At 37.9% G+C, this 27,114-nt stretch overlaps 2 protein-coding genes across 7 annotated transcripts in view; one reads left to right on the forward strand and one right to left on the reverse strand.

Moving 5' to 3' along the window:
• The window catches only part of RASA1 (RAS p21 protein activator 1), a 104,421-nt gene extending 100,582 nt beyond the window's left edge, over positions 1–3,839 (forward strand). Inside the window, exons 24-25 of the mRNA XM_073887745.1 lie at positions 1,836–1,970; positions 2,960–3,839. Of these exons, the coding sequence (XP_073743846.1) occupies positions 1,836–1,970; positions 2,960–3,043 (219 nt within the window). The 3' untranslated portion in view covers positions 3,044–3,839. The remainder of the gene's footprint in view (positions 1–1,835; positions 1,971–2,959) is intronic.
• CCNH (cyclin H) overlaps positions 1–26,031 on the reverse strand; it is a 40,917-nt gene extending 14,886 nt beyond the window's left edge. For 2 of the 6 annotated variants that reach the window (XR_012376734.1, XR_012376733.1), the window contains exons 1-10: positions 25,715–26,030; positions 23,520–23,642; positions 21,343–21,416; positions 19,905–20,115; positions 16,121–16,284; positions 12,416–12,486; positions 9,805–9,916; positions 6,848–6,923; positions 6,225–6,315; positions 5,105–5,217 (exon numbers count right to left, since the gene is read on the reverse strand). Coding sequence is in view for 2 of the 6 variants with exons in the window: in XM_025866740.2 (XP_025722525.1) it covers positions 6,277–6,315; positions 6,848–6,923; positions 9,805–9,916; positions 12,416–12,486; positions 16,121–16,284; positions 19,905–20,115; positions 21,343–21,416; positions 23,520–23,642; positions 25,715–25,831 (987 nt within the window). In the remaining 4 variants the exon portion in view is untranslated. Of the gene's footprint in view, positions 1–4,497; positions 5,024–5,104; positions 5,218–6,136; positions 6,316–6,847; positions 6,924–9,804; positions 9,917–12,415; positions 12,487–16,120; positions 16,285–19,904; positions 20,116–21,342; positions 21,417–23,519; positions 23,643–25,714 lie in introns of those variants that run through there. The other 4 variants (XR_003206994.2, XR_012376735.1, XM_025866741.2 and 1 more) reach the window with 4 other exon arrangements.
• Positions 26,032–27,114: the final 1,083 nt, after the last annotated feature.

Here is a 27,114-nt window from a genome sequence, read left to right on the forward strand (position 1 = left end):
AGCCAGGTTTATGGCATTAGGGAATGCTAGGGTAGGAGACTGAGGTGTCCATGTTCTGCCTTAATGTATTCAGATCCAGTTAAAACCACAACCACAGCAGTGTGCAGTGAAACTAACCAGCACTTCCTGAGGGCTCCTACTTTGCTACCTCAGGGGTAAAAACCATTGTGAAAGAAGTTATTTACAACACAGATCCATACTTAGAATAAAAGTGAGAAATACAGGGGCAAATGCGAAATGTCCATGTTTCTTATATACGAACTCAGGGACGTTTAGAAGATAAAAATATTTCTTATTACCAAAAAACCACAGTTGGGTCAGCGATTGAAAATTTTTCTATAGTATTGTTTAAAGAACTGTGAAAATCATCCAATATTTAAAGCCACCGAGCTTTAACTTAAGCTATTATTTCTAGGTTTTTAGATTCTTCAGATTCATGGTTAGGACTCCATTTATTTTCCATAGTCACGGCTACCTACAGTCCAGCTTTCTTACCACTTTCCTAGTTATGCCTCACAGTGTAGTCTTTTAAACTGCTTAGAATTCCCCATATTCTACTACTCTTCCTGCCTCCTCACGTCCCTGCATTCCTTTACCACCTAAGTCGAATCCTTCTTTCAAGACTCACTTCAAATACCTCCTTCAGAAGGGCTTTGATGAGCACCAAACCTGACTCAAATACCTTTTCTTCCACTTCCTGAGTATCCTCTGCGTATCTTTGATATCGGTGTTGCTCTGATCAGTTTATCGCTGTCTTCTAGAGACACTACAAGTTCTCTGAAGGCAAATACTGTAGTCTTTTACCTCTGTAATCCTTCATTCACTGAATGAATGGATAACTGAGTTAAATTAACAAGAATGAACTATATTTCAGTTGTTTCATGCCATAGAAAACTGAGTGTTTTGCAGTTTTTAGGAATGTACAGCAAACTAATTCTCACCATTAGGGAGAAGAGTAGATTTATTCAAGACTACCAGCAATCTGCGTCCATGCTGAATTTTATTCTGAGGCTCAAACTAATATTAGTATTTACTGCTAATAAAGTACGAAGTTTATTTAATGAACCTTACCTGAAGAAACCATAAGTAAAACTGATCATTCCACCAAGTGTTTTGGACAGAGTCCACAGATAATTATAAGCCTGACAGGTTCTCCTCACACTTCCATAGTGTAACTTTTATGTATACTGATAAATTTGGACAAACTATAGCAGCTAAATAATGAAACTGAGTCTGAGAGAGTGGAAGAATTTTAAGTTTAGCTTGCATTTAATCCAGATTAGCAGTTACACTGTTTTGTTTTTTTGGTCTATGTGCCAGATCAAAAAAACCCAAAACTCTTTAAGAATTTAGGAAGCCCACTTATTTAGAGTAACAGTAATACTGTGTAGTATTCTGCCATGCTTTGTAAGAAAATTGGAACCTGGATTTGATGTGAATACTGAGGTCATAGAACCTTTGTTTTACCAGAAATAAATAGCACTGAATGATACATAGCATCTTAGATTCTTTTTTTTTTTAAAGATTTTATTTATTTATTTATTTGAAAGAGAGAGAGAGAGAGCATGAGAGGGGGGAGAGTCAGAGGGAGAAGCAGACTCCCCGCTGAGCAGGGAGCCCAATGTGGGACTCGATCCCGGGACTCCAGGATCATGACCTGAGCCAAAGGCAGTCGCTTAACCAACTGAGCCACCCAGGCGCCCAGCATCTTAGATTCTTAAGAGAAATTTAAGAGAACATTATGTTAAGAATTCTGTTTGCTATAAGCAATTAGGATATTTTCAGAAGTGACTATAAAGATTTGTATTTCTAAGTGCAGTTTTATTCTCTTAAAGAATGTACCTGAACTTCCGGACACTACAGAGCATTCTAGAACTGACCTGTCCCGTGATTTAGCAGCACTGCATGAGATTTGTGTGGCCCATTCAGATGAATTGCGAACGCTCAGCAACGAACGTGGTGCGCAGCAGGTAGGTTTTTGCCAGCCTTCATTAACAGTGATGTTTGATTAGTACTTAAGCAGAATGTCAGCATAAGACTGAGAGGTAAGTAGCTAAATTATGGTCAACATTGATACTTTATCAGTTGTATTTTTAAGAATCAGAATCCTCCTCCCCAAAGATCTCGGCAGAGAAATAACGGACCCAGGCTAAAATTATGTATACTGACATATTTTGCATACTGCATATTGAAAAAAACGGTGGTGGTACACACTTCAGTGATGTGTGAAAATGCATACTGAAAAAAACGGTGGTGTTACACACTTCAGTGATGTGTGAAAATGGCAACTGAATTATGAAGTCAGTAGGGATGTGGCTTATCTCACGTACGCAGCGCATGGCCAACTCCAGATTCAGAGATTCTGGAGTGTGGCCTTGAAAACTGTCATTTCTAATAAGCTCCTCCTGAATACTGTCACTGTACTGGCCAACCATTTGGCAAGGGCCTTGTAGAAGACATTAAAATTAAAGCATTGTGTTATGGATTCTGAGTTTTCTTCAACCAGAGATTCTAAAACCCTCAAGTTTAGATAACCTTCTGGCTCATTAAGCTTCCAATCAGTTTAGCAGCTTAGGCAGAATATGTGCCACTGGCCTACTTACGTGTCCACGGTATATATAATGCCTTCTAGCTACACTGGGGCTGAGTTTGTTATGATTTGCCTTAAATTAAAAAATAAAATTCTTATTGGAGAATTTGGCCTAATTAATTTTAGGCCCAGTGTAGTCCTATTTCTTCCATGATCTTATTTTAGTGTACAAAAATTGTATCCTGACCAAAAATATTGAGTCAAGGACTGAATAGAAACGTTCATAATTTTATTCTTTGAGTAGAATGGTTAGTATTATTTTATGAATTCCTTTGAACTGATGTGGCTTTTTACAAAATCTAGGTTTCCTGAAACTTCTGACTGAATTTTCCTTCATTTATTATTTTCATACTGTTTTTCCTTGTTTAGCATGTACTGAAAAAGCTTCTGGCTATAACAGAACTGCTTCAACAAAAACAAAACCAGTATACAAAAACTAACGATGTCAGGTAGCAGCCTTCGCCCAAGGATCCTGCTTGGATTCAGCATGCCCAACACGGTAATTCATATCAGTATAATGTCTCCTTTGCTCTTGCCAAAAAATAGCACACCTTTCCACATTCCAGTGATGTGTGAGCTATGCAAACAAAAATCCAAGATTCTGCTGGTGAATAAATGTGCCAGCAGCTTTGTAAGCTATCTGTGCAGGAAATTTGCACTTTTTCCACATATGGAATCAATCTTTACCAACTTCTGACTGAGCCTTGGTGTACAGATCACCTTTCACACAACAAAATGCTATGACTATAAACCTTGAACTTGGAAAGTATATTTTCAATACATCCAATTGCCAAAGTTTTGCTGTCTTGGAAAAAGAACTATGAAATCAACTGACAAGAAAAAGGATTCTGTTGACAATTAAGTATAACTGGATTGCTGACTTTAACTTCCTCCTGATTAGGAATACGACCGTTTGACTGTTCGGTGACTATTTGTATTTACAGTTTCCAGAGTCTGCCACTATAATAGGAACAATCTTTGCTGTATACTTTTTAAAAATACTGTGCTATTTCTCTTGCTGGAACTGTTGAAAGAAAATATATAGAATGGATCTACTGCTCATCAGCTTTATTTTTTAAACATACCACTTATTTTGTTGGAATTGTCAAAGACTGTATTTAGATCTCATGATGCTTTCGTTAAATGTTTACAACAGTAAATAGTTTGAATTCAATAAATATTATTGGTCGTACTGATCAATGCATGTTACCCATTCATCCATTCTATAGATTATCGATTTACTTTATGTGTCTAAAAATATCTGGAATGCTTTTGTTGAAAGTACTCATTTCCAAATTGATTTTTTTACACAGCTACCCATCTTTGAACTTCTGACTACTTGTTCTATCTGCTGCATATTTAGTTTGTATAGTTTTATTTGCTTCTGTGTATGTATTTTTGTGAGGTATTCACAAGGGTTTAAGTTAAAATAAAGCCAAGGGATATCCTGAATAATTGATTACTCCTGTCTAAATACAGCTAAGCATTCAATTTCATTATTTTCCTCCTCCTTGGGGGGGGGGGGGCAGTTCAAATTTAGTACCAGAGCAAGGCCCAGGGAGAATAAAAGTATCAATTCCTTCCCTCCCATAATTATGCAGAGAGAGAAGGCATGCAAAAAAGTACATGGCAGAAAAGCATTTTCTACAGTAAAAAAAAAACAATCAGGGATTTAGAAGATTGATGCATAGCAAAGTTTTAAGCTCTTAGAGGCTGTTACTTCTGTGGAGACAGGTGAACAGTGATGTTCAAAGCCAAACCAACACCCAGTCGGCTCTCCTGTCTTGGTGTCAGTTCCCATTACTTTTCCCTCACTCCTGCTTTACAGCTGGACTACTATGGCAGTAGCCCATTTGAGTTACGGGATAAAGGCTAGAGTGGAAGGGATATGGACCAGTGACAGGTCCAAATTCTAGTGCTAGGCAACTTAATCCTCCCCCACTAATAACCCCTCAGTCTTCAGCCACACTGACCTATCAATCATCCACCATTCCCCAGGCTGAAATTTCCTCTTCTGCCTTTTATATTTTAATGCCATTTTTATCTCTTAAGCTGGAATAGGAAATGTGTCATTTACCTTTGTACTCCTTGCAGTAACATGAAATAAAAACTCAAACTTTTTTTAATGGGGCTGGTAGGAGACTCATAACAATAAAAAATTATGAGACTCATAACAATAAAAAATTATTAAAAAAAATAAAAAAAAACGTGGACCTTGCTCTGATACCAAAGCTTAGGGACTTAAAAGAGAAACAAGATAAATTATGAACACTCTGCAATGCTGCCTAGAGGCTAGCAGCATTGCTACTTAACCTGGACTGCACTGGAAGATTGTCAACTTTGGCTTCTTCCAGTCCATGTTTGTAAAATCATACTTCATTAATTTCATTCCTCATTCCACAATGAGAGGGAACTAAATCAAAAACTTCAAACCTGAAATGTAAAGAATTATTAGGATATACGTATAGTACATACTGCCCTCACATACTGAGATGGAATTAAAATGGTACCTACGTTCTAATGCTAAGTGCAGCCTGGGATGCACTGACACTGAGAACAGCTGTGTATCCATCAAACTCAGATTTACAGGGCTACAGAGTTTCTCAGAATTCCTGCAACCCAGTTTTCTAGAAAAAATTAGACATTCATAATTTGGTTCCAACTTAGAAACCGAATAAGATCACAATTAAATATCTGAACAAATGCTATTAATATGCAACACTTATTGAACACTTAGTATATGCCAGCACTAGTCCCACTAATCCAGGGAAAAGTAGGCATTATTTTCCTTGTTTGCACCTTGGGAAACTGGCAGAGAGCTTTAGAACTTGACCAATCACGAAGTGAAACAGACAGCCAAGATCCATACCCAAGTGTTTTAGTACCATAGCAGTTACATTTTATATCAACTCACTTCAATCTGATTTCTTAAACATATTTGGTAAGTTAACTGTAACACCGATTTATATGGATTCACCTGAGTAATGTGTTAGTCTTGTAGCTGAATATACAATTTGCAACTATCTGCTGACCTACAGCAACTTAATCTTTTTATCTAGAGCACTATTCAAGACAGACTGCGTGTTTATTTGATTTCTTCTTTAGACTTTATCTGGTAATGTTTTCAGGCAACTAATTGAGGACAAATACTAATTATGATTACCCTGGGTAACTAGCTTTCACAGTTTCACTTGAAGCACTTAACAGTTGAAGTGCATTTTGTAGTTCAGAAGTTACATACAACAAAGCTAAGTATATCACAATGACATTTGAGAAGGCATTTGTAAAGGTTTCTAGAGGGCAAAACTAGCATGTTTAAAACTAATTACTCGGTTTTATTGTATTGTGGCCTTTTTTCCTAAAAAAAAAAAGGTTTGCTGCTTAAAATATAGGCAAATTAATTACAGCTTTGACTACTGTAGAAAGACTGATTTGATACTAGTCGTGATGGGGCAAGACTATCTAAACCAGGTGCTATTCTGGCTCCTTTCAGAGGTTTTAATTCACATAAAGCTATCCTGAAAGGGGGAAAAAAAACCCACAAAATTTAAATAACAAATCGAAAAGTTAAGCAAGTTTAATATATTTGATGCCTTCACATTATTTCATTTTTCAATAAAGTTAAATGCCAGACCTGCTTCATCCTTCTGTTGGTTAGTTAGCATTGGAAAGTCAATTTCAAATGGTTAGAGAGAATCTACCAGGTCATCATCAGTCCATTCTTCCTAAGAAGGAAAAAAAACGTAGTAAGAATAACAATATACTGAAGCATAACAGCACTGTTTACCTCCTTACCTTTCTGGAAAATTTTCTCCCTTTACTCTGATTACAGGAAGGTAATAAACCAGGAAAATCTGTAATAGTTCAATCTTAACAGTAATATGGCTTGGTCTCACAAGACTACACCAATTGACAGGAGTAAAGGTTACAATTGTGACCTTACTGTATATCTGACATGTAAGGTGCAATATTTTTGAAAAAGGTAAGAGAAGAATCCTTGGAGAGTCAAAAACAGAGCAGAAATTTAGCATGTTATAACCGTAGGAAGGATTCTTCATCAATTAACTATACCGCTTCAGTACAGGGTAAGAAGTGAGAAAAGTCCCATAATAACAAGACAATATACATAAAAGAAAGATGCAAAAAACAAAAATGAAGGCTTCAAACCCCACACTTCTGTAATGCTTGCATTCTGGAAAAATAAAATCTTAAGAGTATAGTCAGACCATTCTACAAGAAGAATAAATTAAAATTTACCTTTGGAGAGCATACCTCTTCATGTTTGGGTTTCTTTGAGACATAATCATCATCTTCATAGCCTTTCCTCTTCTTCCTGTAATTGAGCAGCCATCAATAAGTAATCTAAAACTGGCAACAGAAACTATAAAATAAGGTGCAGTAGATGGAAAGAGATGAATTATGGAGAGGAAGACATTATCTTTCAAATTAATCTTTACGTTCAATGCAATTCGAACTAAAATCCTAATAAAATTTCTCATGGAACCTGTCAAGTGTAACTGATGTGCAAGACTGCAAAAATAGCAAAAAGAATCTGAAAGAATAAAGTATGGGGCCCTTGTCCCAGTTTTCATCAAAACACTATGATATAAAAGCTAAAGTAATTTAAAGTGTGTATTAGAAAGAATTAATTGCATCAATGATCAGGGCAGATAGGCAAAAAACAACGACGTATATACAGGAATTTAATCTACAATGAATGTTTAACAGGAAAATTCTGAATTTTTATTAAAAAAAACGGGTAGATAACAGATTTTATTTGAAAAAAAGTTAGTATTATGAGATGTGTACCTCACAATTCACAAATAATTTTAAATGTTTTAACTGCTGAACACAAAGCAAAATAAATATTAATTTTAGGGTAAGAAAAGGTATTCAAATGTAAAAGCATTAAACAGAACACAAATCTCCTGGATACCATAAGGTAAAAGAAACAAGAAAACAGATGTAGGATTTATAGGAAAAAACAAGTATATAAAATATATAAAGAACTACAAATCAGGAAAGTAACACCAAAAACTGCACAAAGATTGTAAGCAGGCAATACAGAAGAAGAAATACAAATGCCTGTTAAACTGGAACCATCCATGCCTCATAGTAATAGGGGAAATACAAATTAAAATACAGTAATAATGTGATAACTGTTTTCTCACCCAGACTGGCAAGAGTTACAGACTGATACCATAAAAGTTGTACAATATGTATGAAAGTATTAAGAAAGAGAAAAAACGACTTACTTCATACACACATACACACAGGCAGAGAAAAGACTGGCAACTGTAAACCAACTAGATACTACCTCTGAGGTCACAGCTGGATTTGGGTTTTGGTCAAAGAGAACTTTGGTTTACCTGTACTGACTTTAGTAATGACAATATAGTTAAGTGTGTAATGAAAAAGAAAGATAAGGGATTTTAAAGACTGAGAAAACAAATTATTTTGTCTTAAAGTAGTGCCTGTCAGCATGGTCCACAGACCAGCCATGAACCATTTTCAGTTTGCAATAAGGTAAAGTACAGAAACAGACTGTGTTTAGGAAATTTTAGAGCAATTCCATCGATTAATTTTCTGACTACTGAAATCTAATAAAATTTCAGCTTGTATTTTGTCTATTTCATTCTAGTAATTTGTTATTTGTTGCATTTTATCCTGGATTAAAAAAAAAAAAAGTCCTTTTTAGACAGTCTGAAAAGCCCCCTCCCAAGTACTCACAGAGATGCAGTATTTCCTTGACATAGTACAAAAAGCACATAGAAACTTAGATGGAGTAAGAGGTACTCTGGCAATTAGAAATTTTGGATTATGGTCCATTCAGTTACCTAGCTAGAAGGGTAGATTACCAGTTCAGTGGTCTGATCCAGAGGCTGATAAATTTCTTTATATGGTCAAATAGTAAATATTTTACACCTCATAGGCCATACAGTCCGTTTGTGTCACAACTACCCAACTCCTGCTGCAGCGTGAAAAGAGCCACAGAGTATGCAAACTAACTGGTATGTCTCTCTTCCAGCACAAGTCTTTCTAAAACAAAACAAACAAAATAAAGTAGTAGTTCACATTTGGCCTGTGGGCCAGAGTTTGCCAACCTTTGGTCTAAGCACATTTCAAAATCAATGTGAAAAGAATATAATCAGTGCTACAATACTTTGACTTATTCAAGTCAACATTTCTTTACTTCTCTGTATCACTCTCATTTCTGTGAGTTACCACTGAAACCCACGAGTGAGATCTACCAATTTTAAGTTCTATGCTAAGCCATGCTTTGCAACGAGAGCTAGTATATAATAAAGTAGTCCCACATTTTGCATGTTTCATAAATCCTTGGATACTCTCCTACTGCGACTGTGTAATTGGACTTTGAGCCATGTGTACCTGGATCTGAAGGCCAGGGAACAACACTGTTCTGTTTCTCAGACATTATGCAGTGCAGTATACTCACCAATTAGAGAGATCAGAAACATCTCAGCTGCATCTTAACTGTAAGATGGCAGTGCTAACTCCCACGAAATATTAACAAATATGGTAGAACTTTTGAATCAGAATGTATTCCACAGAAAAAAGAAAACAACAGTTTTCCCATTCTTATTACCTGCCCAGGCCCCCAACTTGTTTAAACTCCTAAAAGATAAGGTTTGAGTGGATCCTTCAATTTGCAAAGCATAACCCAAATTCTGTGATTTCCACATTCAGCCTACAAAGCAGTACGAGGCCTTATAGGTGTTCCTTATAGCTGCCAAGAAAATATCTAACGACACATTTTCCTACTTGTTCTGTCTTCAAAGTTTATCCCTGAAAGAAAACAGGCCAACTTTCCCTGCTCTAGCTAACAGAAGTAAATCTGAAACAGTGTATTTGTTCTCTCAGACAAGGTAACAGACCTGTAAAGAACCCAAACATTAAAAGGGCAAGAAGAGATTCCCTAAGACGACTCTAGAGGTCCCATGAAGAGTAACGGGACAGGGCCCGCAAGCCAAAGAACACATCAGTCATACGAGGAGAACTATATAATGAAAGCCAAACTGTTACCTCATATTTAATCCTGTTAGAAATGTCCACTCAGTTACAAACAATCCAGCTTAATGGGTAAAAGTCATTTTTCCCCACAAAAGCAAACATTTACCAATTAAGTGATTTAAGGACGAGCTAGCCTCAGTAACAATTCTATCCATCCTTGAATAACACTCCCATCTACTTACGTAATTACGTTAAGAGCAAGCTCAGCAGAGTGACATCTCTCCAACTTCTGTTTCAGAATAGCAACTTCTTCAGATCTGGGTGGCTCATATTTTTTTACCAAGTTTCTCATACCTATGTGGAGATAAAAAAGACTTATCCTAGTTATCCTAGACAATAAAAAGTCCTGTTCCCATAAGGGAGCTGAGTATTTCCCCATCTTATTATGGGAACAATAAATAAAACTCTTGAAATGTGATTATTACCAGGATTTGCAATGTTCTGCATTAAAACCCAATGAATACCATACCTCAAGTAATTATACCCGTCTGTTGCTTAGCCCATATCATACACAACATAAAAAGAAGCATGTTCTACAATCTAGTAAGTATTTTTTCCAAATCCCACCATGGTCTCTTTTTCAGGTTTAACATCCTTTGTTCTCTGCCACCTGTATTTGTAACATTCTATACTACAGATGGTGGCCCAAAGACTGTGCTTCTTATTTACAAAGGAAACCATTATTACATGACATGTAATAAAGGGAGATGCTTAGTAAAAAATGTGTCAATGATTCTTTGCTTCAACAAAATGCAGAACCTATACGATAAAGCATCACCAAGAAAACAATATTCTCTTTAGGCTAAAAGTAAACTACTGTGTCAGTGACTTTACAATTGCAAACATGTCCTCTACCCTGGTCTGTTTATGTTATTCAACTACAATAAACCAAAGAACATAAATCTCAAGAATTTTTAGGGGAATGGTGAGAGATCCAGGCCTTATTATTAGCTAGCCACGTGTGCCAAATAGGTGGAGCTTGCTGGCGTGCAAAGCAGTGTTTTCAACTGAATTAATACTTGTGGCTTAATATCTTTGTTCCAAAAAATGATGAATAAGGTACCTTAATACTGTTAAAGCTCTGAGTGTTTTGTCAAGAGCTTTTCTTACTTCACATTACAACAAGTGGAATAAGATAAAGGAACTGAGAAGAAATCAGTCAAAAACTGTTAGCTGTACAATGAGCACAGTGGGTTATCTTGAAGGCTCCTTTTACCTACTAAATTCCATGATCCTAACTACTGTCTCTGGCCAAATCACAGTTAGCTTTGGAAGTGCGCCCTCTGGTGGTTGAACTGAAGACTTACACTTTTATGATTCCTAAATCACAAATCCATCGCTCGCAACTGAAGGAAGCCCTCAGAATCATTTCACAAGCAGAGAATCAAGAAATGATATTTACATGCCCTGAAGCATCTTACCTTCTGAAACATAAAACATATAAAAAGTACCCTCATTTACTAACCTTATCCAAGATAATGATTTTTAATCTACTGTATTGGTTTACCCAGTATTTCAACTACTTATTTAGTTAACAAGGACAAGCGGCACAAAAAGTTTGGGGGACAAACACAGTTGACTTTTAATCCTAAAGCTTAATAGCCATGAGCCTTCAGTGACACACAGGCAAGAATGAAGAAAGGAGAGAGGTGAGTAATCTTGAACTCAACCATTAAGACAGCGTTTCTCAACATTGGCACTGCTGAAAGTTTGGGCTGAAAAATTCTTTGTTGTGAGGGGCTGTATTTGTTTTTCTGAGTCAGCTATTAAAAATTACTCTAAATTCAGTAAGGCTTGAAACAACAGAAATGGATTCTCCTCTCACAGTTCTGAAGCCCCGAAATAAATCAGTTTCACTGGGCCAATATCAAAATGTCAGCAGACCCCTGTTCCCTCTGGAAGCTCTAGGGGAAAATCCATTCCTTCCCCGTTCCAGCCTCTGGTGGCTGCCAGCATCCCTTGGCTTGTGGCCATATCACTCCAATTTTCAAGGTTTGCATCTTCAAATCTTTCTCTGTGCTCTGTCATCACATTGCCTTCTCTGTGTCAAACCTCCCTCTGCCTTTCTTTAATAAAGACTCCTGTGATGCATTTATGCCCTACCTGGATATCCAGGATACGGTCCCCATCTCAAGATCTTCAACTTTAACACATCTGCAAAGACTTTCTAAGGTAACATTCACGGTTTCCAGGGATTAGGACATGGTATCTTTGGGGAGCCGTTTTTCAGCCTATCAAGGGGCTACACTGAATTATAATATGTTTAGGAGCATTCTTACTTCTACCAACTAGATGCCAGTAGTAGCCAACCACCCCCCTCACCCCTCGCCAAGTTCGAATAGCCAGAGTGTCCCAGACATTGCAAAAATCACACCCGGTGGAGAACCGCGGCTTTTGTAATATCAACATGACTAGCAAATAACGTGTATTAACTAATTATAGCTGATTACAAAAAACCCTCCAAATTTAAGTATTATCTTTAATTTGGTTCCCTTTAGATCTTTTCCTGTGCCTGTCATATATCTGTGTACACTTCAAAAGGACTGTTTTAAATCTTAACTCTTTCTGAACCGATTTTCGCTTTCCTCGTAAGTTCTCTATGTGTACAAACTACTTCCTTTCATGAGCGCTCTACTTGTTCTCCACCAATGAATGTATCCTTCATGCCTCCATGATCCACTAAGTCAATGAAAGTAAATCTAAACAACAATCTATATATCTCAAGTTAAATTTCAAGATGATATTTAGAAAGTAGCTTCGTAACAGAAGAACATAGTGTCCTGTTTTACTTACTTTTCATTATATCTAGTAACTGTGACAAGCAAGTTCTGTTCTCTTTCAGCATCAGACTTTCTGACAAATAACTGGTAAAGAAAGGAAAAAAGTTTTAATCTGAACACATATAGCTTCTTTGAGAAATATGGCAGCATAAATTAGTTTCCCCCACATTCATTTCATCAAGGACAATTTTAAAATTAATTTACTTTAAAAGTATCAAATAACAATACTTTGAACTCCACAAAGTTAAATAATCTGTAACTATTACAGTCTTAAGGATTTAATACAACTTAGTTTAAAAGATGTTTAATGTTCAAATTAATTTGCCTAAATTTTGTAATATATATGCTTTCAGAGGAAAAATGGTTATGAAAACATTTAAAGTTCTGATTATTACTACTGTTAAGTGTTTAACATAATAAACTATGAATCTAACTTTGTTTTACAATCTAAGCAATTTGAGCAATTGAACAATTTGAGCAATCTGAGTCACAGGCACAGAGAAGTCATGATCTTGTAACTTGCCCAAAGTCATATAAAGCTAGGAAGTAGCAGAGCTGGAACATGGTACTCGTTAAGGATTCTCTCTCCCCTTAATATCAAGTTAACGATAGGCGCTCCTCTTGGGACTAATAGGTATTCAAACCAGTTAAGAATATCCTCATGCTCTGCAAACCTATTAAATTGTACATGCATAGAATCCAAATCAAAAGTGTTACTACTTTTCCATAAATGGATATAAAGCCTAATTATCTGTTTTTCTCAGAACCAATGATAGCAGCATGAAAATAATTTCTATACTTAAATATTTTGGCTACTCTGAACTTTATATATAATTGATAAAAGCCCAAGTGAACAAACTGTGAAGGCATAAGTAATCTTTCAAACACAAGTGCAAAAAAATTATTAATTTCTCTGAAAAATGGCAAAATGAATAAATGGTGAAGTACAGTTAACAACAGACAATTTTTTAGGAAATTTTGTTGCTATCTTTTAAACTATCCAGATTATTTAAATGATACTACGTAAATTTTGATAACTAAGTTTGGTGTTACAACTTCATCATCTATGATGGGAATTAGTTTTAGATACAAAAATCAACTCCCTTAACAATTTATCCATTTCTGGTTATCAGTAATTCAAAATAACTATTAGTCTTTTCCTTTCCTTTTTCTCCCTAAAACCTTTCACACTTTTGGCATCTTCTCTTGTCTTTTTTTATTCTTTCTTTCTTTTCCACTTCCTAACATCAAGAGTGATACATTTGGTTCTAAGAGTTAGCTGACCAGACTCTACTTCTACGAGTCTTTAAGTTACCAACTCAATCTCAATCCTGAATTAGAATTTTAATATTTTGATTAAAAAAAAATCCATAAGCAAGCAGGAATATTTAAGAAGTCAAACTAAGAGATGAAAAATAAATCTCGAAATCCAGCAAAAAAGAAGACAACTCAGAGCTAACAAAAGAACATCCTATGAGTATTAACCTAAAGCATCATCCAGAATATAACAGCACAAGAGCTTTCCCTTTCTGAAACCAACAATAAATGTAAAGGTAATTCCAATGTGTCCCCAAAGTTTGCAAAGTAAATCAGAAGAATGATTTACACACACACACACACACACAAAAACCACACACACACATACACACACCAAAAAAAAAAAAAAAATGATTTACAAGTACTTCCTCAAAGGAAAAAAAAAAAGAAGCCCAACTCTTTATAGTCCCTTGGAAATTCAAAAGTGTATTTAATTTGCCAGGAGCCCAAGTTACCACAATTTCAGTTTCGGCGATCTGAAATTATAACTACACTTCCAAGATAACATAAACTTCATCCCTTTCCATCTACATAAGAAGAATCTCACCACTGGGGAATTTGCATATATGCTGCATCAGATCTGATGCTTCAACAGATTAATCAAACATCTGGCTATCTGAATTGTGGAAAAGAGGCTTTCTTCTCTTAGAGAATGGAACCTTCACACCTAAACTCCACAGATATCAACAATCTGCTGGCTATCTTTCCTAACTGGAACAAGGATTGATAGCTTTGTTCATTCTAACAGTACAGTGTACGGTACAGAGACAGCAAGTGATAAAGTTTTGCTTAGTGAAATAAATGGAGGTATAGATCACTTTGGGGTTAAATGTATACATTTATGTACATTTGGTGAGCTGTGTCTGTGAAGAAGAGGCATATCATAAATTAAACATAAGCCCACATTCCCTAATCTTGCATTTGTTTTGAAATTCATAAATTGTTCATGTTTTGGAAAAGGAACCTAGGGAAAGTACCAGGAGATGTGCAACAGTCCAGTGATATCTGGGGAAGTAGCTTGTGACCAGTTACATTCATATTTCTGTAAGGGAACATATAAACACTCCGATTAAGCTGAATAAAGACTAAATCACATCTGTTCATGTTTGCTAACCACCATTATCATGGATTTTGAAATTATGGATGAGGGAATTGCAAACATGGAGAAAGTTTTAAGTTCAGAAAATTTTATCATCTTTCTCTAGGAATAAGATCAGGCAGAACTTCAAAGGTCATAGAGAAATTATTATAAAAATTTACAAAATCTAATTTGCTACTAGCCTGTGCTTGAGTTACAAATCAGTATGAAAATAATGTTTATCTGTGCACAAGATATTGCACCAAAGAATCAAGTAAACTTAATTCCGGTAAAGGGCTTATCGCAAAGCCTGGTTCTCACTGTGCATTTATGCATCAGCTATAGGTGTCTACAGCTCGAATGCAATTCATTTGGACATTCCCTAAAGCATTATTCATTCAGTAGATCTTCACTGAATTCCACATGCCACACCTGCTTCACAGCAGAATGATAAACCAGGCAGACATATTTGCTGTGTGCATGTTGCTTACCAGTTCACAAAACTTCTACATTCATTCTCTACAGACAACTCTATCAGTCTTTCGAGAATCACCTGATTTACTTCTACTTTAGTCATAAAATGGATCCTCTCAGCTCAAAGACACTCAATTTTTAAAGATTTCTTTAAAAGCAGACGGGGCACCTGGGTGGCTCCGTTAAGCGTTGGCTCAGGTCGTGATCCCAGGGTCCTGGGATCGAGCTCTGCATTGGGCTCCCTGCTCAGCAGGCAGTCTGCTTCTCCCTCTCCCTCTGCCCCTTTCCCCCTACTCCTGCACTCTCGCTCTCTTTCTCAAATAAATAAAATCTTAAAAAAATATTAAAGGTCATTTCATTTCTTCTCTCAGTCGCCCTCACCAACCCCCTCCCAACCACAGTACGTATGAAGGACTATAGTCACAAAGTGAATCTCACTTAAAAACTCGGTCTCTGTTGAATCACAGATCTTACCTCTGAAACAAATAATACATTATATGTTTAAAAAAAAAAAAAAGATAGCAGGAGTGGAAGAATGAAGGGGGGGAAATCGGAGGGGGAGAGGAACCATGAGAGATGATGGACTCTGAAAAACAAACTGAGGGTTCTAGAGTGGAGGGGGGGTGGGAGGACGGGTTAGCCTGGTGATGGGTATTAAGGAGGGCACGTTCTGCGTGGAGCACTGGGTGTTATGCACAAACAATGAATCATGGAACACTACATCAAAAACTAATGATGTAATGTATGGTGATTAACATAACATAATAAAACAAAAAACCAAAAAACTCAGTCTCCAGGAAGGGATAAACTGAATCTGAGTCTGATCAAAGTTAAAACACAGATTAATACCTTTCCATAGTAATTCCTGCTCGAGATGCACTCGACAAAATGGCAGTCAGGGCAATTTGGGAAGGTGTGTATAAAAGGTAAGCATCCGTCAATGCAATTCTATTAAGAAAGTCATCAGCTGTTTTCCTCAACATCTCTGGATTCTCCATCATGGGATAGCGAGTCTAGAAAGAAAGTTTGCAAATGTTATCACTTCTGAGAGTTAATGCAGTAATAATAGTTTAAAAATATTTATATTAACAAGAAAATGCTTAACACAGGATTCTTAAAAATAACACCCCAGGGGGCGTCTGGGTGGCTCAGTTGGTTAAGCGACTGCCTTCGGCTCAGGTCATAGATCCTGGAGTCCCGGAATTGAGTCCCGCATAAGGCTCCCTGCTCGGCAGGGAGTCTGCTTCTCTCTCTGACCCTCTTCCCTCTCTCGTGCTCTCTCTCATTCTCTCCCTCTCAAATAAATAAAATCTTTAAAAAAAAAAAAAAATAACACCCCAGGGGTGCCTGGGTGTCTCTGTTGATTAAGCACCACCTCCTCTAGATTTGAAATTCCTGCTACTTAAAGTTTACTTTTGGGAAGAAGTAAATGGAAATGGATCTTGGCTTGATTACAGAATTATTTTTAGAATATGCCCAAGAAATATGGATGAGCCCATATTCCCTGAAAATTCTTCTTATACTAAACTCTAGATCCTAAACCCTCAGATCTATTTCAGATATCCACATTCAAGTCCCAAGGCACTAAGAAATCTCTTCTATACTCTAAACAAAATACTCTGAGTCAATTGTACAGTCACACCCATGTCTTATTATCCTGAAATACCTGACCTCTGATATGACAAATTCAGACATTCCACTCTGCCCAAGGTACTCCTTTCCCCCAGTATATTTGCTCAATTACTTCACAGCTACTCCCTGACTTCCTCCTCAGAACCTTTGGTCCCTTCTCCCCTTATCCCTCTACTTGCTCCTACTCACCTATGTCCACTGATCCTCATTTCCCTCCAGAATTCCCGGCGCCCATATGCTGACAACATATTTCAGACAAAACTTTTAACAGTGGCTGAAATCAAGCCATCTTCTGCTTTGTAACTATATCCACATTTCTGGGTGCTGCAACAGAAAACAATACCACCAAGAGGTCTGGTACTATTACTATAAATTCAAGTTCACTGACCTCAGGAGGGCTCTCAACAATGCCTAGCTATGATAATATTCCATAGAAAATTTGTTCTCCCATTTTTTAGTGACTATGTTCAACATTTTCCACCTGTCTCAATGTCTCTGATAATTTTCAGCAACTCCATCACTCTTTGTAAATGATCCCTGCCTTTAACAAAGAAAGACACTCCATTTCCCGTCAGCACCAATCCCTAGGCATAATACTGTCCTCAACCCATGCTTTCCTCTTTCCCTCTGTTCAAAGAGCTATTTATTCTCTCAAGGCCAATTCTTCTACTTCGCTTTGAATCCCATGCCAGTCCCTTCCACCTTACTCCAAAGAGAAACTTGAGCTACTTATTTTTCACTTCCTCCTTTAAGCTTTCTCTCATTACTAGTGCTCCACATCAGTTTCTTCCACAAAGCAAAACACAAAAACCATCTCTCTCATCTATTTCTAGGAGATCCCCCATCTTCTCAATCATCTTTTTCCACTTCAAAATCAAACTGTTTAATCCAGGTTACAAATACTTCTTTTCTCACCTTCTCACCTGTATTCCCCAACTGGCTCCAATCCACTTTCTTCCTCCACACTCAATGGAGACTAATTTCACAAAAATCACAAATGACCCTTCTGGCACTAAATCCAGCAAACATTATCCTTTTGCTTTTACTTTGCCTGAATTCTGAACAACATTAGAGAGTGACCTGCGCTCATCTTCTAAAAGTATTCTACTTCACTTCTCCAGAAAGTCCTATCTCTCTGGATATTCTTCAGTCTCTTTAATAGCTTCTTATATTTCTCTAACTACCCTTTATTTATTTATTGAAAATAATTTGTTTAGAGTGAGTGAGCCTGAGAGCAGGGGCAGGGCAGAGGTGGAGGGAGAGGGAGATAATCTCGAGCAGACTCCATTCTTGCAGAGCAACGTGCAGCTCAATCTCACGACCCTGAGATCATGACCTGATCCGAAACCAAGAGGTGGACACTTAACTGACCGAGCCACCCAGGCGCCCTTCTCTAACTACCCTTTAAATGGTCCTTTCGGCCAATACACCTTAAATTTTCCAGGAGCAACAATAATCAAATCTATACCTATAGCTTCGCCATCTTCATGCACCTCCACACACACCTGATGTCTTGCAGGAATTGGAAATTCATTATGTCCCAAAGCAGATTCAACAACCCCCACCCGTCCACCATCAACGAATCTGTGCTATGCCAGTGTTTCCTCTATCAGCGAGTGAACCACCATTACCTATATGCTTAGGCCAGAAACCTGGGGGTTCCTCCTCTGTTCTCCATCTCTATATGAAATCAATCCTCAAGCTCTAGTGATTCTGACTAGTATCTCATAAGTCCAGGAAGTTCTCTCTGTACTCACAGCCACTGTTAAGTCAAACCAACCACCCTCTTTTGCTTGGACTACTCTTAACAGCATCTTACTGGTATCCTTTCATCCATTCTAATCTATTCTCCATATTATGCCTGACACACGTATGCGCAATAAACAGCCGACACAGACTGATGCAAGAGTTTGCCAACAGGATTTTTTTTTTTTAAACTGTAAACCAAACTATGCCACTGCCCAGACTTAAGCCTTCCGCTGGTTTCCCACTGCTCTATTCAAAATCCTTAATATCACCTCCACAGTCTAGACTCTACCTTCCACTCCGGCAGCACTCCGTGGCAGTCCTCCCCCTCTATCTCTAAGCTCTATTTAGGTTCTTTAGTGCACCATGGTTTCTTGAATTTGGACCTCTGACCAAAGAAGTCGCTCTGATTGGAATGCTCTTCTACTACCTAATTCCTACTCTTGCTCTGAATTTCACTCTAAGTGACCCTTTCTCACAACTGTCTTCACTTCCTCTCAATCTGCCATCCTGTTCTAAAGTATTCTAATATCTTTCCTTCTGTAACACTTAGCACACTGGATATATGATTACCTTTCCCATTAGACTGTAAGACCTATGAGAGTTGAGGCTGTTCTCGTCTTAATCCAAGCACAATGTTTTGGTATAGGGTACGTACCCAAATTTTGCCACTCAACCGAGACAAATGAACCAGTTTTTGACTTCCATTTTGACTTCACTCACACTATCCAAGTCCCCTTTCAGGGCCCAAACAAAACAACTTAAGTTGCTTTTGTCAATGCTTATTTCCTTGTATTTTTGATGCCTACATATCGATTCAGGTTCACAATGCACTGAAAAATAGAAATCACTTAGCAATCTTCTAGTTAAAAACAAGAATTTATGTGGTTCTTTAAATCAAATCCATGACAGTATACTAACTTCAGAGTTAGAAGAGTTAACTTAAATTTCCAAAAGCATTACTCTAAACTGACAGTGGTCCTCATTACAGTTCTTGGACAAGGATTTGCACATCTACTAAACGAGAAGCTCTGGAACTGCAGCCCAACAACCTGAGTTAACAAACGTTCCAAGTGGCACTGAAGTTTGAGAACTATAGCACTAGAGGTCCAACTAAACTCAGGTTTTAGATGAGCTTATGTTGTAACAATTAGAATGATTACAAGTTATAATAAAATGTTGATTTTTTTCTGGTTAAAGAACTATAGCAAAGGTGTACATCCTACTAGTTTATTTTTTATATCAAAAAGATTACCTTTAAATCAATGAGAAAGCCCTCAAACGGTCTATAAGGATTGTGGACAATAAGGTGGAAATTAAGTTGCTGAATAAGAAGTAGTTCATATTCCAAAATCTGTTCAAGTGCCTTTTCTTGTCCAAGAGGACTCTCCCGCAGATTTCCAACGAACTGTGGACTAGATACATTGAATTCATCTACTTTGCAGGCCAAAAATGCGCAAGTGAGCCTAGAGGCAAAAATAAGGGACAGGAATGGGATCTGTACATACTTTAAGAAATATCTGAATATTTTATTGCTAAAAGTAAGTTCTAAAAATGCCTAATATTATAAGTGACTATGCTAGACTTTGCAGGAAATTTATTAAAAAAAAAGTTTTCTGTTCAAACTTTTTATCCCTTAGGAAACTATAATTAGGATGAACTGTATAATCTTTTTTTTTTTTTTTTAAAGATTTTACTTATTTATTTGACAAGAAAGAGACACAGCGAGAGAGGGAACACAAGCAGGGGGAGTGGGAGAGGGAGAAGCAGGCTTCCCGTGGAGCAGGGAGCCTGATGCGGGGCTCGATCCCAGGACCCTGGGATCATGACCTGAGCCGAAGGCAGGCACTTAACGACTGAGCCACCCAGGCGCCCCTGAACTGTATAATCTTGCCACAGCATTCAACCATTATTGACTTAATGGTAGTTTCATATAGTTCAACATAAGTATCTAGAAAAATAACTGAAGAATAAGAGTACTTTTGAGAGTCATGAAATGTAGATGGAAGAACTCAACCGTATACACAGATATACCTGGGAAGAAAGGATGGGAAGCAGGGGAAGAAAGGTAGGTTAAAGAACACTGTGGAAGGCCATCAGTGAAGTCTCTGAAGGCATTTTGACAGAGATTATTACCTCAGTAACCTATGAAACTCTCATGCCTACTACCATAAATTTCAGAGTGAGAATCTAGAAATAAAGTTACCACAAAAATCAAGATTGGAAGTAACAAGGCCTGACCTAGACTGGTAGAAAAGAAAATGAAAGAGAAAATAAACAGGGACAATGTGACTGACAGCAGGCTCTTTAATGAGTCTCATACTAGCTTCATCTTTATTTTTAATGGACCTTTGTTCATTTGAAATGAATCTGGAGCTACTAGACTTGTAAACCGACTGAACAGAAGGAGAGGAGGTACCACAAATGATTCTTGGAGCAACAGAGAGAAGAAATGTGCCACTAACAGAAAGAGATATTAGGGAAGTTAGTTCGAGAAAAACAGGATTTGAGTATGGGTAAGTTGGAAGTTCAGATGCCATCAGTATGAAAGGGAGGGACCAGATCTATAAGGAGTATAAGGACAGTATAAGTTCATAAGAGGACGCAACTCTAGATTACCCTTTATTAGGAAGTCATTTTGTCCACACAAAGGTTTTCTTAAATGAAAATCAATAAATTAGAATTATACTCACATTATTATCCGGGGGTGATATTCCATTACTGAGTTATTAAGATAAAAACGCTTGAAATACATACAAGCTGTACCCTAAGATTAAAAATACATTATCAGAATCTATTCACACACATTAAACTTTGTTAAAAATATTTTTTTAAACTTACTTATGCAAAGGTTTCTTTTTAAAAAGTTACCCATACAAAATACCAAAACTTCTTAATTCTTCTTTAATCAAATAAATTATGATGAATTACTATGGAAATGCCACAGCCAAAAGACCCTTTGTTGTCCTTCCTCACCCACCCTCGTTACCCTTCCTATGGTCACTGACTTAATTTTAAAGTTTATGTGTGTTTATTTTAGACTTCAGAGTAACAAACACCAACTAGATTAGAAAAAATCAAGGAGAAACATACAAATATTCACAGCTTAACCAATCTTGTGAAAACACTGACAGAATTAACAGGCAATAGCCTTCTCTCTAAATCCACTTTGAATCTGTGTGATAGAACCATGATCATGTTGCCAAACTAAAGAGTAGACCTGACTGTATCCCATGAGCCAGACTCTGTGCCAAGCACCAAGCTATCATCTTTTTTTAAACCTTACAACAGCTTCATGAGGTACTGCTATCACCACTTTACAGAGAAGGAAACTATCAGTGACGTTAACTGTCTTATTTGGGGTCACACATAAAAGAAGGAACAGGGCTGGATTCAACTAAGACCTGCCTGTACTTTTAACCACCACGTCATTTGGCTAGAACCAATGAAATAGACGTTTATCTATTTTACAAGAGAAAGAAGTTTCCTTTTAAATATTTTTAAAAAGTTTAGCTTTGTCATTTTATGTGAAACAAAACAACAAAAACAGTTCATCAGTTATAAATAAGACAAATTCCACAAAGAAGTTTATGCAAGAATTCAGTTTCTTCATCTGAAAAAAACTATATTATAGTTCTTTTATCAGAAAAGCACAGAACCAAATCTGCAGACAGAAACTAATTAAGTCCATCTAAAATTCTTCCTAAATCTTTCATTTTTCAGATGAAGGTCAGGTAAACAAACAAACAAAAAAAACCCCGCTGAGTATTTTTTTGAACTTGGTATTTTCAATATACTTCAATTTTTTTCAACTTTAAAAATGGAGATTTTTTCCTAGGAGTTATTCTCTATTGTGTCATAAGTTATTCACTCTGCATAACTTTAAAAGTTAAGACAGACTTTAACTTAAAGACTTTTTGTTTTGTTTTTAAAGATTTTATTTTTATTTATTTGACAGAGAGAGACAGAGCAAAGGAGGGAACACAAGCAGGGGGAGTGGGAGAGGGAGAAGCAGGCTTCCCGTGGAGCAGGGAGCCCGATGCAGGGCTCGATCCCAGGACCCTGGGACCATGACCTGAGCGGAAGGCAGACGCTTAACGACTGAGCCACCCAGGCGCCCCAAGACAGACTTTCATATTTAATCTTCACAGCAAACCTGTGAGATAATTATGAAAAAATGTTTTATAATCCTCTTTTATCTTTCGGCTTTTCAACCTGTTTATGTTCAACAAACAAGAATACATACTAAAGCAACAATTTCAAGGATAGTGCATGTAAGTCCTTACAGCCACAAAATTCAAACTACCTGTTTGTCCTCACCATTGCCACACCACAGTAAACACACCCACAGAAATGAAGTCCTCAGAACCATACATCTGAAACAACCACAAGACAATTTTTTACCCAAAGATAAATCTCCAGCTTTCTCCTAATCAAGGTTTAAAAGCTTCCTATGGCAGGAGTTTTAGCTGGGGCGGCTGATTACAAATGATGAATGAATGACTTATTTCAAATGTGTCTGTCAGACTTGACAAGGCAGTGGTATATGTTCTCCTCCCGGTTCTATTGCTCATTAGTTGAGAACCCAGAGAGAAAGTAATCTCTTCTTTCTCTATGAAATGAGGATGTCACGACCTGTCTAGCAGATCTCAAAATTCTTTTGACAATGAAATGAGAATGAAAAGAAATGAAATACCAAAAGAAATGGTAATAGGAATTCCTAAGTTAAGGAATTTATCAAAAAATACAAAACTTGACAAAAACTTGAATACATAAATTTCCCTAAAGTGGACAGAGAACTGAGTTACACGTTTAGAAGAGTTCTGATTTCAGAAGTCAGCTAAAGGACTTTATCACTATCATAACTTACCACAACAGACCTTGGCATTGCTGGCTTAAACACCGAACAGAATTCTAATAATCTCTTCTCATAGTATTTGCAAAGCATCATTTCTTCATGAGGCTCAAGAAAGACTGGATCATTTGGAAGAACCTTTAGATCAAAAGTTACAACAAAAGTTCAATGACATGAATAATCTTAAAATACTTTTCTCTGTCCAGATTAAGTTTAGTTTGTATCTCCAACCAAAGGGAAATATACCATACGTCATTTTTCTCTTTAGAGAGCTATTACACAAAATAGTTTTAGTGAAATATTTGATAAACAAAAACTATACCATCATTTCACAATTTCTCAGAATGTCAGCTGGACATGTGCTTCATTAGGGTAAAAAGAATCATGACAGAGGGTGTGCATATGCTCACAAGTTTGATGTCAATTATAAATCAAAAAGAAGATACACACTGTCATTGGAAAGCTTCCAGCATCCCTTTCTCAGTCATTAAGTCACACAGGTTGAGGTAAAAAATCACAAGTGTCTTAAGGATGATTATGACCCTTAAAATATTCCCTCCTATTTGTCTTTATAAACTCCACAGAATACACTAGATGGTTAATAATACAACAGTTTTACAACAGATATCTACTAAGCAGTGTTACTGGATTAATTATGACTACCAAAAAAAGGTATGCTGAAATCCTAACCCCCCAGTACCTCAGAATGTGACCTTATCTGGAAATAGAGTCTCTACAAATATAATTAGTTAAGATAAGGTCGTACTGGAGTACAGTGGGTTCCTAATCCAATATGACTGGTATCCTTATAACAAGAACAGATACAAACAGAGAGAGAACACTATGTAAAGATGGAGGCAGAAGCAAAGGAACACCTGGGGTCACCAGAAGCTGTAAGAGGAAAAGATTCTCTCCTAAAAACTGCAGAGAGCATACTCTGACAACAACTTTATCCCAGACTTCCGGCCTCCAGAATTGTGAAACAGTAAATTTCTGTTGTTTTAAACCACCCAGCTTGTGCTAATTTTTTTTATGTTAGCCCAAGGAAACTAATACAAACTAATTTTACAGAGACAGCACAGCATTATGATTTAGAACAGCAATGAGTTCAAAATCCTGGCTCTGCCACTTACCAGCAATGCAGTCCTGAAGTTATTCAACCTCTCTATATCTCAGTTTCCTCAGCTGTAAAGCAAGGATAATAACAGCATCTACCTCATGGGATAGTTGTGAGGATTAAATGGGCTACCACTTACTAAATGCTCAGAACAGCGCCTGGTACCCAGCACAATCCGTACTACTTTGTACGGCACAAAAATTAGGCAGTATGAAACAGACGTGAGTTAAACGTAGAAAGTAAAGTAGCTCAGTACCGGTAGGTCTGAAACATGCAATACTTGCTAGAGGAAAGCTTGTACTAGAATGGGTGGTGGAACTTGGGAAAGAAGAGTAAACCGGTGGGAGCTATAACAGAAAGGACTTGGCTGGCAGGATCAAAGTCTAAACCATCTTCAGTCATTTGGTTTGTACTGACGGTCTCCTGATTCCCTGCCTCTACCCTGCCCCTCCGATCCATTCACCACCAGGTTTTCTGAGGTCTCTTTCTAAAACAGAAGCTGAAAGGCTAATTCCCCTTTTAAAATCTTTCAGAGGTTCCCCATCTCCTCATTATAAGCTCAAACTCCTTACTTCCCGCTTACAAGTTCCTGGCCTATACCTTCTCCAGCCTTTCAAGCACCTGTATTGAGCTTCTGTCACACGATCCGGAGCATTCCACGGAGCCGCCCTGCAACCCTAAAACTTCTGACCTCTTTGCACCTGTGGTTCTGTCGGCCTGGAACGTCCTTTCCCCATCGTCTCTCAATCAACTACTGGGAAAAGCCTTCCCCGACATATCCCATATCCTCTTGACTAACAAAAAGCTCTGGTCCCGCACTACGGTAGCATCCTACAAAGTCTTTTCTTCGCCATGTTGCTGATTACTCCTCTGCCATTCGACTACGTTAACGGCGTTGTCGGTCTCCGTACCCACTACACCTGGCAAAGTACTCGCCTGTTGATTAAATAAAACGCCCGGCGCTCCGCAGAGGCACGGGCAGCGGAGATGAAGGTGTGCGGAAGCTCCAGGGAAGGCAGGACAGACAAGGGGGACAGGCAGCAGCTGCTCAAGAGTTTAGAGGCCGGGACAGGGAATCGGCCGCGAGGCTCACCTTCCCGTTGGCCACCGCTTTGCATTTGAACTTGCGGTTGGCGTCGGCCCGCAGTCGTGCCAGCTGCTCCTCACTGGCGAAAGTCCAGTGCCGCTTCTGGCTACTGTTGTGGTACATCGCGAAATCCCAAAGCAGGCCCCGACAGTCTGGAGAAAAAGACCGCAAACGCCACAACACCGTGGGGGGGGAAAAAAGTACCTAAAGCACAAACGCCAGCCCGCGGAAACCGAGGGCGTCCGTTCGGCCGGCGCGGGCGCGTTGACGTTAAGATCACGTGATATTTCCGTCCGCGGTCGCGTTTCCGGAGCGGACTAAGAGGAGAACATCCCGTGGGTCCGTCCCGCCGGCGCCCAACAGGCAAGTGGGCGGAGCCTACGGATACGCTCCTCCTTTCTGTGAAGCTGGGCCCTAGCTCCGCCCCTTCCCGACAACATTTAAAGGAGAAGCGCCAGGCAGGGTTGTCCAGACGGGGCGGAAGGTGAGGTTCGTGGAAGCGGACACGGGCAATTTACGTGGAGTAAACTGAAGGGGGCAAAGGACCTGGGAAGTTGTCAATTTTTAAGCAGACTGTTCAGAGTACGCCTCACTGAAAAGGTGACATTTGAGCAAAGGCTTGAAAGAGTTGAGGGAGTAGGCCTATCAGTCATGTGGGGGGTGATTTTGGGGCAGATAGAACAGTCAAGGTCCTAAGGCAGAAGCATTCCTGGGAACTTTTAAGGAAGGAACATTTAAATCAAGGACCTCAGAAAACATGGAACTTGGTCGAAAAGCCAGAAGCAGTGCATATGTATTGTTCTTTATTGTTCTACCACTACTGTGACCCTATCCTTTTTCCGTGATCTTTTCCCTCCCCATCTGTGGATTACTAGCCAATCTTACCCCATTTCCATATCTGAAGCACTATGTATGGTAACTTTAGGATTTTCTTGAATTCCCATCTTCATTATTGCCCCAAGGGAGACTTGCAATAAGTTATTGATAATACTGAAGAGATTTATAATTTTTATTACTAGTATTTTCCAAATTGCGTTTGCGATACAAAATTTACATTGATTCCAAAAATCTTTACTGGTTTTGTTATTTGTCCCATTTAGGCATACCTTATTCTGTGCATCATACATCAGGTTAGAAAGATGAACTGACATACAGCAAATTGTTTTTCTGGAAACAAAAATCAGATAAAGATGAGATGAGGAGAGTTTGGGTCTTTACATAGGTAAAATTTACATAGGTAAAAAGAGGTGGCAGGGTATCTCTAACTCTGTGTTCTATGAAAATGTTTTTAGAGGCTTAAGGGAGAGTTTGGTGTTTTTTTTTTTTTCATTTTGGTAGATATAGTTGAGGGTAGAGTTTGCCAGTTATTTGAATTCCTCAAACTTGTATATTTGTAGTTTATAACT

This window comes from Callorhinus ursinus, unplaced genomic scaffold, assembly GCF_003265705.2.
Source record: "Callorhinus ursinus isolate GAN/ISIS: 27379988/994484 unplaced genomic scaffold, GSC_fseal_2.0 scaffold3, whole genome shotgun sequence".
NCBI lineage: Eukaryota > Metazoa > Chordata > Mammalia > Carnivora > Otariidae > Callorhinus > Callorhinus ursinus.